General features: G+C 46.3%; 1 protein-coding gene and 1 long non-coding RNA gene across 3 annotated transcripts in view; one reads left to right on the forward strand and one right to left on the reverse strand.

Moving 5' to 3' along the window:
* LOC117034540 (optic atrophy 3 protein) overlaps positions 1–14909 on the reverse strand; it is a 43398-nt gene that overhangs the window by 4869 nt on the left and 23620 nt on the right. The window contains exon 1 of one of the 2 annotated variants that reach the window (XM_033127581.1): positions 667–1671. The exons of the other annotated variant lie outside the window; for it this stretch is intronic. Coding sequence (XP_032983472.1) covers positions 667–823 — 157 coding nt within the window. The 5' untranslated portion in view covers positions 824–1671. Of the gene's footprint in view, positions 1–666; positions 1672–14909 lie in introns of those variants that run through there. 2 annotated transcript variants of the gene reach the window in all.
* LOC117034543 (uncharacterized) lies at positions 8–9113 on the forward strand. Its single transcript, XR_004425107.1, has 3 exons — positions 8–321; positions 6575–6704; positions 6796–9113. It is a non-coding gene; the product is annotated as an uncharacterized LOC117034543 (long non-coding RNA).

Below are 14909 nucleotides of genomic sequence, written 5' to 3' on the forward strand. Positions count from 1 at the left end.
GCGGGGAAGAGACGGGTCAGGCTGTGCTCCCCAGCCCCCTGCCAGCCGCGCCCCAACGCGCCGCGGTGTCCTGGTCGCAGCCATGGGGACAAGGCAAACAATCGCCAGGGGGCGCATGAAACAAGCCGCGAACCTCGCCTCCCCCGGGGAAAGCCCAGCCGCCCGACCTGGGTGACCCTGAGGGCATCTTTTTAAATCGCCCAGAAGATTCTGGCAAGCAGCCAAGAATGAGAAACGCTGCCGCAGAGGGGAAATCCGCAGACCGGGAGCTGCGCCCCTGGAGGGTCACAAGGAGCTCCCAGAGCACAAAGTCCCAGCAAGGTACGAAGACTCAACTACCTGCCGCTCAGTTCCCTCTGCCCTTCCCTCAAGCCACTGGCTGGCCAGCCCCTGTCCTCCCCGGGCACTGCCGCCCCACCCATTTCCCAGGAAGAGAGACAACCCCCTTTTTCCCAAATCTTCCCAAAGTGCAGTTAGGGCTGCAGCAGAAGGTGACCTCCTTGATCCAAAGAAAGGGCAGCTGAAATGTGGGAACTGATGCTAAGTGACTGTGAACGCAGGGTAACCAATCCTCTTTGCAAAGCTGGTGGCTCCTAAATTTTCCATCAGCCTGGAAGAGGGAGCCAACAGTTGTGAGCGCTTCACCATGAGGTTCTGGAAACATACCTTGGAGGTAGCTCCAGAGTTGACAGGTGCTGCCGGAACAGAAACTTCCTTGCCTAGCTGCTTCTTTGTGAAGGAAAGTTCTCAGCACTTGAGTCTTAAAAACCAAGGCAGGATTGATGCTGAACCCTGACTCATTCCTGTAATAATGAATATTCATCCAGGACACGTGAAATGACTGGGGATGCCCTGTCTAGCTCATGTGGAGATCCAGTTCCAACATACCATTTCACTGTTAGGGTTTAAGAATTATTCATGAAAATACGTCATACATGAAATGCTTTATGTAACAGTGCACTCATAATTTTAAATTTATTCAATCCAGAAGAAAATATTTTAACATTCAGAACCTTATGGTCACAGGAAGTTAAATAAAATTAAAACTTGAATTTCTGTACATATTTTGGTTGCTGGTACATAATTCAAGAGACAGAATTCTGTCCGGAGGGGCACTGCAAGTTAAGTCCAAGGACAAAAAGGAACAATGTAAAATTTCTGACTGTTAAAGAAGAGCTGGTTCTTTTTTTCTTTTTCTTTTTTAAGCCAGACATTAGCCGGCACGAATTCACCAGAATATGTGGACTATGTTAGATGCTTCAAAGGAAGGATGTGCCAGCTCTGTTTGAATATGTCAATATTCATAATACACTACAAATTACTACCTTTTGCAACTACTTGAACTTATAAAGAGAAGTTTTAGTTGTCAACTTGAAAATGCACTAGAGAGGATATATTTTTCAATTTTTTAAAGGGGTGGGGCAGAAAATGTTCACGGAGCTCTGCCTGGAGCCGGCAGTAAAATCCAAGGAGCACCCCCAGGGCTCTCAGTAACTTCTGGCTGCACGGTCACTACTACTGCTGTTACACAGGCCCTGGTGTCATGGGGTTCTGGGGTCCAGGCTGTGGAGCACCCCCCCCCAAGAGGTCCTAGTGTCAGGCCAGCCTGGGATCCACCCAGGACTCTACACCTACTGCCTGGGCGATGACAGCCCCTTTTGAGCCACCTCCGTAAAATGGGGAAAGGGTGGCACCTGCCTCACTCCTGATGACCATATACCAGCCCAGTGCTGGGCCCAGAGCTGGGCCTGTAACTGTCACCTGCTTCTTTATGTCAGGAGGATAGTGGCGGGACAGCAGCTAGGAGAGACACCGGACCAGCTTCTGCTGGCATCCCTGGGTGAATGTCCCAGCATCTCAGTGTCAACAGTGTGGGGACCTGGGCCAGTGGGTGGGTCTGGGTGTGCAAATGGGAGTGGGTACGTGGGGGAGGGGTACACACATAGAGGTCACAGGAAATTAAGTTGAAGGTGTGGGGGGCGGGGTAAGAGAGAAGGGGGTGAGAGCTTTCAGAGCAAGTCCTCACACGATCTCTCAGGCCAAGTGGCCAGATTCAGGGTTCAGAAAACAAGGTCCGGGTGGGAATGGAGAGTTGGGAAGAAGGGGCAGCACGTGAGGGGCCAGGACGGGACAAGACTGAGGACGGTAGCAGCCTGGGTGTCCAGCAGGTCCCTGGACATCCCCACATACTTCACATTCACCACGTCCACACCTGACCTCAGCTTCCCCACACACTTGTTCCTCCTCCTGGGTCCGTGCTGTCATCCAACCAGAGACCTGGGGCTCAGGTGTCCCCACGGCCTCCCCACATTCTGTCTCTCCCACACCCGCCTCCCTGTCCTGGTCCAGGCTCTACCCCAGCTCTGACCAATGTCCCCTCCCTGACTTCCCTATTCAGGAATGCTCTGATCTTCTGTCGTTCTGTGTATTCCTCTGGAGCGCCTACCACAACTGGGAATGACCCTGTCCTCCAGTCACTCGTCCATGCTCTCTCCCCGCCACACTGGACTGTAAGCCCCATGAGGGCGGGGCTCGGGGCTGTCACAGTCACTGCTATGCCCCCAGCACCGCCCAGGACCCGGCCGGGCGCACACGTGATGCCCACTGATGTTGAATGCGTCAGTGGGTCCCTGCCCCAGCCTCCTCCCCACCCCCACCCGGCCGCAGCCCCTGCAACTGTCCTCCACACAGCAGCCAGAAGCTGGTTAGGACACAACAAAACCCAAAAAACTACCACTGTCTTCACTAACAAAAGTACCACTGCATGAAAATAAAGTAACCAAACTCTACGTGGACCCCACCAGCACCGGCCCTGCCGCTCAGGCCTGCCTCATACACACCCCGAATCTTGCCCGAATCAGCCTTTTCCTCTCACGTCATCTCCCCAACATCTGGCCATAAGCGTACATCAGTCTGAGTATATCAACTGGAAATGTGTTTGTATTTACACAATTATTTTCTTTGGGCTCTCCAACCCCACTATAAAAGATGAGCACTTTGTCCCCACCCCGCTGCCTCTCCACTGTTACATGTGATTTGTATACATTTCTTCTTCTTCTATTATACTCTTCACTGTCTCCCTCAGCTCCCAACATGGCGAGGGAGGACCGAGTGTCCCCACCCCACCCGCACATCCCTAGGCCAGACCATCCTTTCACATCATGAGGGTTTAACACACAGGCTTTCAGTGGCTATAATAAGGCTTCCTGTACTTTGTGCATCAGCTGAGTCGGAGAAATGAAACTAAGCACATACAAGACTGCCCATGGAAACTATTCAATGTGATGTGGCTAGGCTAGACTGGAGCCCCTGTCGTGTTGCATCATCAAGGGGGCCACCTGGAGGACAGTATTCTGAGTATCAAGGTCAGATGGCTTCTCTATGCATCAAGCCACTTAGAATGAATGCCACGTCATTTTGCTCTCAGGTAATGATTTTCTAGAACGACTTGGTCTTTACTCATATGGCACGTCTTGTCCCATTAGTGGGTTATGAAATCAATGTATTTGCACAAGCCAGCATTAAAAAATATGATTGAGGGCGGCCGAATGGCTCAGTTGGTTACAGCGCGAGCTCTGAACAACAGGGTTGCCAGTTCGATTCCCACATGGGCCAGTGAGCTGCGCCCTCCACAACTAGATTGAAGACAGCAAGCTGCTGCTGAGATTCCGGAGGGGTGGCCAGATGGCTCAGATGGTTACAGCGCGAACTCTTAACAAGAGTTAAGAGTTGCTGGTTCAATTCCCACATGGGATGGTGAGCTGCGCCCTCCACAACTAGAATGAACAACGACGACTTGGAGCTGATGGGCCACAGACAAATATACTGTTCCCCAATAGTCCCCAATAAAAAATTAAAAAAAAACAACGATCGAGATATAACAGAAAATCTCAAAGCCAGTCTTAAACAGTCAGGGTAACTATTGTTTCACAAGACTTTTGTTCTTCTTTTGTGTGTGTCTGTGTGAATGTGTTTATAACGGGAACACAGTCAAAACGTTGACAGCCATTGTCCTAAATTTTGGTTGGTATCCATGTAGTTTACAGATCACTTTAAGGACGCTGACATCTTCCCAATATTGAATCTTTCAATCCACGAGTGTGGCATCTCTCTCCATTTATTCTCTAATTTTCTCTGTAAGCCTTGCACTTCTTTCATTATGGTTATTTCTGGGTAATATTTTTGACATTATTGATAGTATTTTACATCCCATTTTTTATTTGGTTGGGGTTCGTATATAGAGATACAATGGAGTTATTTTTTTCTATCCAGGTGACCTCACTAAATCCATTCTTTTTTTTTCTTTTTAATGAAATATAATTTATATAAAGTACACAAATATTAAGTGCAGAGCTGGATAATTTTTTAATATGTAACCATCACCTAGATCAAGATCTAGAACATTCCAGCACTCCAAATGGCTCCTACCCGCAAGCCCTCTTCCAGTCTGTACCCCCCAAAAACACTATTCTGACCTCTCATGACACATGCTAAGTGAGGTTTAAGTCCTATTCTGACTTCTTCGTGAAAGATAGTTTAAACTCTTTGCAGTCTTCTTTTGTTCAATATTACATCTGTGACATACTTTATGTTGCCGTGTGTTTCAACGGCCCATTCTGCCAGTTTGGGATACCTAGACTAGAACCGTTTCCAAGAGTGGCACTCAACTGTTGAGTCATAGGGAGTAGCATCGCCTAGGGTGACCTAGAAAGTCGTTTCCTCATCCATCATTTGGGCAATCCAGAGCATAGGCTGAAAAAGAACAGCCTGGGAATTAACAGCTGGGGTTCAACTTGGGATGTGAAAAGTGCCACAGCTGTTTATTTTCAGAGGATGTTGTGCTACCTCCCAGGTAAGTTCTAGAGGGCACAGGGGGCTGCTTTTAGCAAGAGGGGTGTGTGGGTGTGTGTGTGTGTGTGTGTGTGTGTGTGTGTGTGTGTGTGTGTGTAACTTGTCAACTGAGGAATGATATACCAAAAAATGCACGGATCTTTAGTTCAGCTCTGTGACTTTTTACATTTGTATATGCCAGTGGCTCTTAGCTGGGGACAATTTTGCTCCCTGCTAATAGCACTACTCGTGCAGCCCAGGATGGCAAAAGGGTTATGACCAAATGCCAAATACTGAACTGCCAAAAAATGATATAACTGGTAACGGGGATTAACTATTGAGAGGGGAACATCTTTCATTTGTTTTTTTAATATGGGAGGGGGAGAGTAAAAGTACTACATCCTTATCTTCCATGTTAGGAAGTCAAAAACATTAGGGACATTTTTTAAGAACTAGGAGTATAAATGCCTTAATTAGAAATATGGTGGTAAATACCAAAAAAAAAAAAAAACCAGCTGCAAGAGTTAAAGTTGTTACCTGTGGAGAGCAGGAATTGAGGTGGAAAAGGAGATGGTTGGGTTTTCTTCTTTTTATCATAAATCATAGACATATTTCACTCTTTCAGTACTTATACTTCTTGGCAAAATTAGTAATTAATATAATTTTAAAAACACAAGCACATTTTTTAAACGTGTGCAAGCCAGAAACGTGAGCACTGCCTTTGGGTTCCCAGGCCCTGGCCGGGGTCTTTCTCCCTCATCCCACGCACCTTCCATATATGAAGTCACCAAACTAAAATGGCTTCTATTGATTCTAGGATAAAGTCTAGATTCCTTCAAATGATCCTGTATGATCAGCACATCTTTTACCACCAGTCCCCGATACATGTGGCACTAGTTTCAGTGTTCAAAACATTTTATACTCTCTTTATATATGTATTCACGGGCCCAGGGCTCAGCTCAGTGGCTCCTCCTCTAGGAAGCCCTCCCTGATCACTAGACTAGGCCACAGGCCCCCTCTGGGCTCCCCAGCCATGCCCTCCCCACTTAGGCCATCGCTGTCTAGGGATGGGTCTATTACCCCCAACAGACGTTAAATTCTAAGATGGCAGGGCAGGGCTGGACTCAGAGTGAGCACTCAGGGAGGGTTCGATGAATGAAAAACTAAATGAAGGAAACACACCAAAACTTAACTTTTGGTTATTAGTGAGCACTGGGATATGAGTGTTCTATTTTCTTATCTGTATTTTTAAAATTTTTCTACAATAAACGCGTATTGCTCCTCTATTTCTAACAATAAGGAAAAAATGCTAATTGCATATCCTTGGAACCACAGTTCTGATTCTAGGAATTTATCACCTTCTTTACCAAGAAAGGAAGTGTGGGTTTATAGAAAGATTCGGATACCCAGGGAATGTACTCAAGAAATGTACGTGCTTGGCCCATTTAGGAGGGAGCGTCCTTCAGTTTTCAGGCCAGGGACCTGCTGTCTCCACAGCTGTGAGCTCCGGCCACCAGTAGGGGCTGACTCACAGGACCGATGGGATTCACTGGGATTGACGAGGAGGAGGGTTTATGGGTGACTTCTAGGGCAAGAGGTGAGTGGTGCACAACACCATTTGGTGACCCAAAGGTGTATGGCCATGTGACAAGGTCATTATGAATAATCCTCATGGGGGTGATGGGCACTTGGGAAGTTACTCAGGAAGAACCACAGTTGGGATCTGAGGAGACTGGTTCCTCAGGAAGCTTCACTGCTGCAGACTGCGTGGGCCAGCCGGGAGACGCCACAGGGCAGTGGGCAGCTGCCAGCAGCCAGCATAATGGGACCAAGCGCCTGCTCCGCCTGGAGGACCTGGCTCCTCACCTTCTCAGGTACTGGGACCCCAGCCCTGCACCCAGGGCCCCCTGATCCCCCTTACCCAGGGCCCCCTGCACCCAGCCCTCACTCTTCTCTCCCTCGAAGCCCTCCTCCTGCTGCGGCCATTCTCTAATGGAACGCCTGTGCCTCTCTCGCCTTCCTTGGGCCAAGCATCCAGGGGTAAGTAGAGGGATGAGGACCTTCTGTGGGGAGGGAAGTAAGAGGGGTGGGTGGAGGTAACGCAGCCTTCAAGCAGGAGTTTTTAAACTGTAGGTCTATGATCATAAGCTGCAAAATCAATTTGGTGCGTTATGTATGAGCAGAATAAATATATATATAAGTAAAACAATACATATATACTGTATAATTCCATTTACAGAAAATTCTAGAAAATGCAATCTAATCTATAGTGGATCACGGGTTGCCTGGAGATTGGGGAGTGGGGACAGGGGCTGAGATTACAAGGGGCATGAAGATACTTTGGGGGTGATGGATATGTTCATTCTCTAGACTGTGCGGATGGTTTCACGGGTGTGCATGTCTATCAAACTTAAAGGCTGTACACTTTAAATATGTGCAGTTTATTGTACGTAAATTATACCTCAATAAGGCCATAAAAAAATAAAGGAAACAGAAGAGAAAAACACAGAACCGGAGAGGCTAAGTCAGCCAGGAAGGAAGAGGAAGGAGTGGGTGTTAGCCAGGTGAAGGGACAAACACCATAGGAGATGAGGGGCAGTCCCTAGACGGGAGATAAGAGCTGAACTAGAGGAGGGGCGGGGGGCTCCCACGGCACCCCCAGGCTGGGACCCCGCCTCCCTGCTCTGCTCAGGCCCAGGCTGAGCTGTTTCTGGCCCCCAGGCGAGGTGCTGGTAGCCCGAGTGGAGGCTTGGAGACGCTGCGGCAGTGTGGCCCTGGACCCCAATGATGGCACATGGAGCTGCTGTGGGCACCACTACCCCTTCCATCGAGCCTCCCAGAGGTGCTGCTCAACCAACATGGAATTCTGGGTCATCCCCAAGGACAATAACAAGTCAGAATATGACGACTGCAGGAAATACAACGGCAAGGACCTGTAGGCTCCAGGAAGGCATCCTTCCCAACCCTCAACTTCCCCCAACCCACCCTTTCCTCCTCAGCCTTCACTGTGAGGACGTGGGAATTACCCGTGTCCTTTTCTTTCCAAGACTCCCCTTCTTGCCAAGTTATGGGCCACAGGTCCCCATGGTGTGACCTTGCATAAGTCACCTCATATTTCTGGGCCTTAGGCTCATTCTCTGCAACAGACCTAATCAGAGAAGCTTCCAGCTCTAGTTGGGGGGAAAGGATGATGGCCCAATGGCCGGGGAAGATGAAGCCTGCAGTTCTGGAAACCCTTACCTGGGACTCTCCTTGTAGGAGGGGAGATTTCTTTCTACTAGCAAGTGAACAGGCTGAGCTGAAGGCCCAGTTTGCTGAGTTCACCCCATAGTGGTGCCAGAACTTCTCTCTGCACCTTCTCCCTCCTAGCAATTCTCCTGAGCTGTAGGCCTCGTCCTCCTAGCACCTGAGAAGCAACAGGTCCAAGAGGGGAAAGATGGGTGTTCAAGGATGCTGACCGCAATGATGTTGAAAGTGGTGAGAAGTGGGAAACAACCCATCCAGAAGCAGATGATTCCCAGTGCACGTGACGGTCCCCTGTGACTGGGCCTTCCTGTACCATGAACGTATGAAGCTCTAAAGGATACTCCCCGACTGCCCTGACACAGGCTGGGGATGTGACTTAGGGTCGGCCAATGAGAACTATCGCTCAGGATCTGCAAGGTGGAAGGAGGAAGACAGGGCCCCCAACTGCAGCTCTGGCGGGGTTCAGCTGGAGACAGTAGACTGGGGACACGGGGGTTTCCCAAGGTGAACTTCCAGTGTCCTGTCACCAACGTCATGGGTATCATGGCTTCTTGGCCCCTGGATGGCATTAGGTCGCTATGTTCTTCAACACAACGCTCAAGGTGGCAGCTTCAAAGGCAGCAGCTCCCTGGGGTCAGTTCTGCGGCGTCCTTCCCAGCGGCCGAGCCAAGAGCCAGTTCATCGAGCCCTTCCAAGGACTGTGCAAGCCTTGTCTCTGTATTAAATGCTTTCTGCCTAATTTACTTGGAAATGCACCAACAAATGGATGGACAGAAGGGTGGACCAACAGACTGCAGTGTGACAAAGCAAGTACGGTAAAATGTTAGCAGGAGTATCTTCGTGAGGGTATGTGGGTGTGTTTCAACGTAAAATTCTTTCAATGTAGCCATATGAAAATGCCCCTAATAAAGTGCTGAGAAAATGTCTTTTTTCTTAAAAGAGCCGAAGTGTTTTCTCTTTCCTCTAGGCAAACTGTGATGATGTAGGGGTCCCTGGAAATGACCAGTTTTCTATGGCTGATGTGGCATGGGGCCCTGAATACAACAGGTGAACCAAGCAGCTACCTTGGCCTTGGATGTGTGCCCAGCACAGGGGAGAACTCTCCTCCTAGGTACAGACAGAACAAGGTGCAATGCTAAGGAAAGGTCTAAGAATAGGGGCCTCCAGAGTCACTGGGTCTCCGACTCCCCCGTGGCCTGAGATGAAGGTGGGAAGTACTCCCTCGGGTTCTCTCAAGCAGGAGAACCTGCTGGTTAAAACGAAGTTCATGCTGGGATTCAGGAGTTCCCAGGCTGGAGTCCCCAAAACGCTCCCTCTCCAGGCCTCAGTTTCCTCCTCTATAAAATAGGTTTAATAAAAACCCCGGTTTGCTCAGTGGTTAGAGCTCAGTGCTCATAACACCAAGGTCTCCAGTTCAATTCCCACATGGGCCAGTGAGCTGCGCCCTCCACAAGTAGATTGAAAACAATGACTTGACATGGAGCTGACCAGTCCTGGAAAAACACATTGTTCCCCAATATTCCTCAATAAAAATTAAAAAATAGAATAAAATACCAACCATTTAAAAAAAAAAAAACAAACCCTTACCCACAGGGTTCTATGAGATCCAACAAGACTGTGCCTGGCTGCATCCAAAGATTTCAGTAAAATGCAGCCATTGTTATTTTTATAAATTAGGCCCAGGCTGGGGCACTGAATATCAAAACTGAAAGGTTTCATCCACTGGGGGGAAAGATGACAGAAAATACACTGGGGTGTGCTCCTAGAGGCCTGGGAGGCGAGGGCCCTGTTAGAATCCCTAGAGGTTCCTCTTTCTTCCTGCCAAGAACATAGCCTGGAGACCGGCCGGGCCTGGACTCAGGCCCAATCTCCACTTCCTCCACAAACCCATTTCCCTCACCAGTGGAATGACTGGTAAAACAGCCTCCAAGAAGAAGGGACAGCTCTTCTTAAGAGTAGACTTCCAATTAATAAATGGAGAAGGGAGAGGAAACAGAAAATGAGTATCAGGCAAATACCATGCAACAATTGCTGTTGCAGACAAGATCCACTCACTCCTGCTAAAAGGAGTGGGCCAAAGTCTGAGAAGAAACAGGGTGTTTGTGTAGTCTTCAAGTGTCTTCCCTAAGATATTTATTAACAAAGGGGAAAAAAGTAACTTTCCAATGGGCAAACCTAGCAGACACCACTCTCACCACATTGACCTTGGTCGACATAACCAGAAATAAGACGTACTAAAGTCACAGACCCCCGGATGTTGGTGCAGAGGACACAACATCATTTCTCATGAGAAAGCATCAGACAAACTCAAATTGAAGGGCAGTCTACAAAATAACTGACCAGTACACTTCAGAAGGGTCACCATCATGAAAGACAAAGACTGAGAAACTGTCACAGATCAAAGGGGACTAAAAAGACGTGACAACTAATTGCAACGCAGATACTGGATGAGATCCTGGGACAGGAAAGGGACGTTGGAGGAAACACTGGTAATATTTCAATGAGGTTTGTAGTTGCATTAATAGTATTGCGTCCATGTTCATTTCCTGGGACTGTTCACTGGCCTATTTAAGATGCTGTCATGGGGGAAGCTGAGTGAAAGGAGTGCAAGAACTCTCCGCACCGTTTTTATAACTGTGCTGTAAGTCTAACCTTAGTTCAAAATAAGAAGATAAAAAAAGAAGTTGCCTTCAGGTGGTGAGACTGTGAGGAAATGGACCCTCTTAAAAATACGTTTCACACCCTTGAGTTAATAATTCTGCTTCCGGAAATTGATGCCGGATAAGTGTGGAAGGCTTGCCTGGCACGTTACTCTTGTAGCATTGTTTATAATAACAATAAAAATCCAGGAAAAACCCTATAATCGGACTATCCTACAGTCTCATAAATTAAAGTAATTCTGGCAGCAGCTGAAATAAAGAGTCAGAAAGTTTTTAGTGCTGATAGATAATTCTCTCAAGGATAACATGGTCACAATGTTTGCTACATTCATGAAAAAAAAGGGGCGGTGGGGTGTGTATTGGCATTTGCTTGGAAATGTAGCTGTTGGTTTTTTTTTCTGGAAAATACACAAGATAATTGTGAACGTAAAAGGGACTACACAGCAGACCTGACAAGTTCAGTGACCAAAAATAACCACACAGGATGGCCTGACATCAAATTCTAACTGGGCAGGTCAAGGCGGGTAGTCAAGTCCCAGGCCCACAGCTTCCTTAGCAAAGGTCAGTCTTTACCTTAAGTGAGTCCTGTCCACTGTTCTTATGCATCTCGGATAACATACCTTTGACGTGTCAGAGTCATTTTCTCTTTTTTAAAAGAACTTACAAATTCTTTATTTCTGTAATTTTCCATTTACTATTTTGGTAACATGGTTGACCGCAAGTAACTGAAACTGCGGATAAGGGGGTCTACTACATATCCAAAACTTGACTCATCTACCGTAAAGTACACAAACCTTAAGTATACTCGTCCAGTTGATTAATTTCTATGTATGTATACACCCATGTAACCGTTATTCAGATAAAGATACAGGTTATTTATAGCACCCCCGAAGCTCCCCATGTCCCCTACAGTCACACACCTCCCTTTCAAGGTAACCATTATTTCAACCTTACCATTGATAAGTTTTGACTGTTGTTGAACTTAATAAAATGGAAGCATACAGCATTTCTTCCTCAAACTTACTTCTCTGTTCCCTGTCTCTGACAATGGCACCACCACTTACCCAGTTACCCAAGCTGGGAATCCACCGTGGCTCTTCCTCCTTTTCCCTTGCCTCCTCCCCCAGGGCCACTGGAACACCTGGTCCAACCCAGTTAGGGAGACACCTTGGAGATGGGTGAGGGGCGAGTGGGGTAATGGCAGTCCCAGAGTCATTTTCTTTTCCAAACACCTTGGAGGCAGAGGGGTAACCATCTCACAGAAGTCCATGCCCTGAAAGTCCTGATAGTTAGCTTGTTGCCCACACACCATCTTTATTTACTGTAAATGTTAAATGTTAACTACCCTGTACCTAGCAATGTAAAAGAAGCATGTATCTCTCCATTTTGCTTTTTATCCAATCCTGGAGATTCCCCGTCCCCCACTTCGCTTTCTCCCATCCCCTAATCTACCACCAATGGATTTCATGTAAATTTTCCTTACATTTTATTCCTTGATTCTAAATGTATAAAATGAGCTGCCAAACTGCCATTTTCCAGAGAATCTTCTCAATCAATTCAGGTCTTTCTCCTGGGCATGTCCTCAGTTTGGCTCAAATAAACTCTCATAAAATTTTTCTATAGATTTGGATGTTCTTTTGTGGACATGGGAAAAAAAATAAGAGAGATCCCTACCTCACACCTAACACCCAAAATAAATTCCAGATGCATCAAAGACTTAAACACTATACAAATAAGACTGTAAAATTACTAGAAGAAAACATAAATCATTTATAATCTAGAAATGGATAGTCTTTCTAAGGATGCCAGAAAATGTAAAGGTCATAAAAGAAAAGATGAATTGATTTGACTAAGTTTAAAAAAAAAAGAAAGGTTTTACATGGTAAAAACAAAAACTACAATAATGTCAAATGACAATGTCGGAGATAAGATTTGCTACTTTCTTACAGAAAGAGCTCCTATAAGTTAATTAAATAAAGACTCCGACAACTTGCTAGAAAAATGGGCTAAGGCTACAAACAGATTGATTACTGAAAAATTCAAAAGGCTCTTAAACAGATAAGAAGACATACAACTTTGTTCACAAGGAAATGCAAATTAAAACTAAAATGAGAAACTGATCTCCACCTGTCAGGTTGGCAAAAATCGGCAAGTGTCTCAGTCCATGGGAGGGGACCTCATTGCTAGGAGCAAGGTGATCCAGACCCACCGCCAGGAACGATTAGAGACATTTGAGTAGGAGTCAAATTAGCACACTTCGCATCTTGTTGCTCCTATATACTCTCAACAAATTTTGAGAAACTTACACACCCTCTTTCAAGTTGTCATATCCATTTTGTCATTGTAAGCTGAAATAATTGCAAAAGCATAACTTCTGGTATATGACCGATATTAACATTTTAAAACAAATCTGTTGTGTCACTTTTTTTTTTATTGGGGAATGTTGGAGAACAGTGTTTCCCCAGGGCCCATCAACTCCAAGTCATTGTCCTTCAATCTAGTTGTGGAGGGCGCAGCTCAGCTCCAAGTCCAGTCGCCATTCTCAATCTTAGTTGCAGGGGGCGCAGCCCACCCCATACGGGAATTGAACCAGCAACCTTGTTGTTGAGAGCTCCCACTCTAACCGAGCCATCCAGCCACCACTCCCGCAGCTCAGTGGCAGCTCGTTGTCTTCAATCTAGTTGTGGAAGGAGCAGTCCACTGGCCCAGGTGGGAATCGAACCAGCAACCTTGTTGTTCAGAGCTCGCGCTCTAACCAACTGAGCCATCCGGCCGCCCCTGTGTCACTCTTCTAAGCCCACAGAAATTTAATACCTACCATCATTCATTTGAAAGATACAGCAGTCAGCTCTTCTGAGACAGTGTTTATTTTACATCATTCCTTGTTCTCCTTGAAGTTCAACTACATTTTACTTTCTCACAAAACTTCATCCTAACAGAACATAGTTTTATGCTCAAATGTCCTATTATATTTCTCTGAAACAAAAACGTATCTATAAATGAAAATCAAAATTTTCATTTCTGGGGATCTTAGTTAAAATTTTTCTCTCGAATTGAGTTACCATTACAATCACTATTAGTGTACCACTGATCAAAATAGCATATATTATACAATTTGATGCATAATTATTAAATATAAAAAGTAAAATTTGACCGGAGACGCAGGCCTTAGTACAGTGGACTGGGGAGAACATTCCTGCCGTCGATATTTAAAGCATTCCTTCGTGATCCTGGAGGAGTTTGAACCTGGCGCATCATCGTATCACCAAGAAGGGGGAAGAGATTTGCCTTTTTTTCATACTTTACTTCTCCCATAATTTCTTTTCCTGGGAGCAAAGCCACTGGAAAGGGAAGGAAGGAAGACCAGCAGATTCCCCTGGCAAGTCAGGTGAAGTCGGAGATATGAAAAGGATTGTCCTCTTCAAACCCTCCCTGTGGGGGTGTAGGGTATGGGGTGGACATGGGGCACTTGTCCCCCAGAATAAAAAGGCTGCCTGCCAAGTGCCACATAGACTGGAATACTGGTGGCAGTATTCTCTGGGAAAACATAACCCAGAAATAACCTAAATGTCCACCAACAGGGCCTGCTATATCCACATTATAAACCAACTGCTATGAAAAAGAATGTGGGAGCTCTAAATGTACACAAATATGGATGGATTATCAAGGTATGCTGCTAAAGGGAAAATAACGGCACAAAACAGGGTAAATAGTATATTATCTATCACACATGTGATTAAACATATGCATGCCTAGAATCTGCTTGCTAATGCACAGGACACTCTTGAAGGTGGCTGAGGGGTGACCCTTAGTGGCTCCCTCTCTGACCTCTGACCTCCTACTTTCCCATTCACCCTCTGTCCTAGCCACGCAGACCTCCTCACCATTCCTGGAACCCAACAAGTTTATTCTAGTCTCAGGGCCTTTGCACTAACTGTGCCTTATGTCTAAAGCACATTACCAAATAGCCACACTTTCCCACTTTACTCGAGTCTCTAATCCAACATTCACCTCCTCAGAGAGGCCTTCCTAAACCCAACCTAATATAGCACATGCCTTCTCCCATTACATCCGATCCTTCTCCCCTGCTTCATTTTTTCCTTAGTACTTATTACCATATAACATATAATATATTTTGCTTTTTAATCTTGTTTATTATCTGTTTCCTATCAG

Source organism: Rhinolophus ferrumequinum, chromosome 15 (genome assembly GCF_004115265.2).
Source record: "Rhinolophus ferrumequinum isolate MPI-CBG mRhiFer1 chromosome 15, mRhiFer1_v1.p, whole genome shotgun sequence".
Lineage (NCBI taxonomy): Eukaryota > Metazoa > Chordata > Mammalia > Chiroptera > Rhinolophidae > Rhinolophus > Rhinolophus ferrumequinum.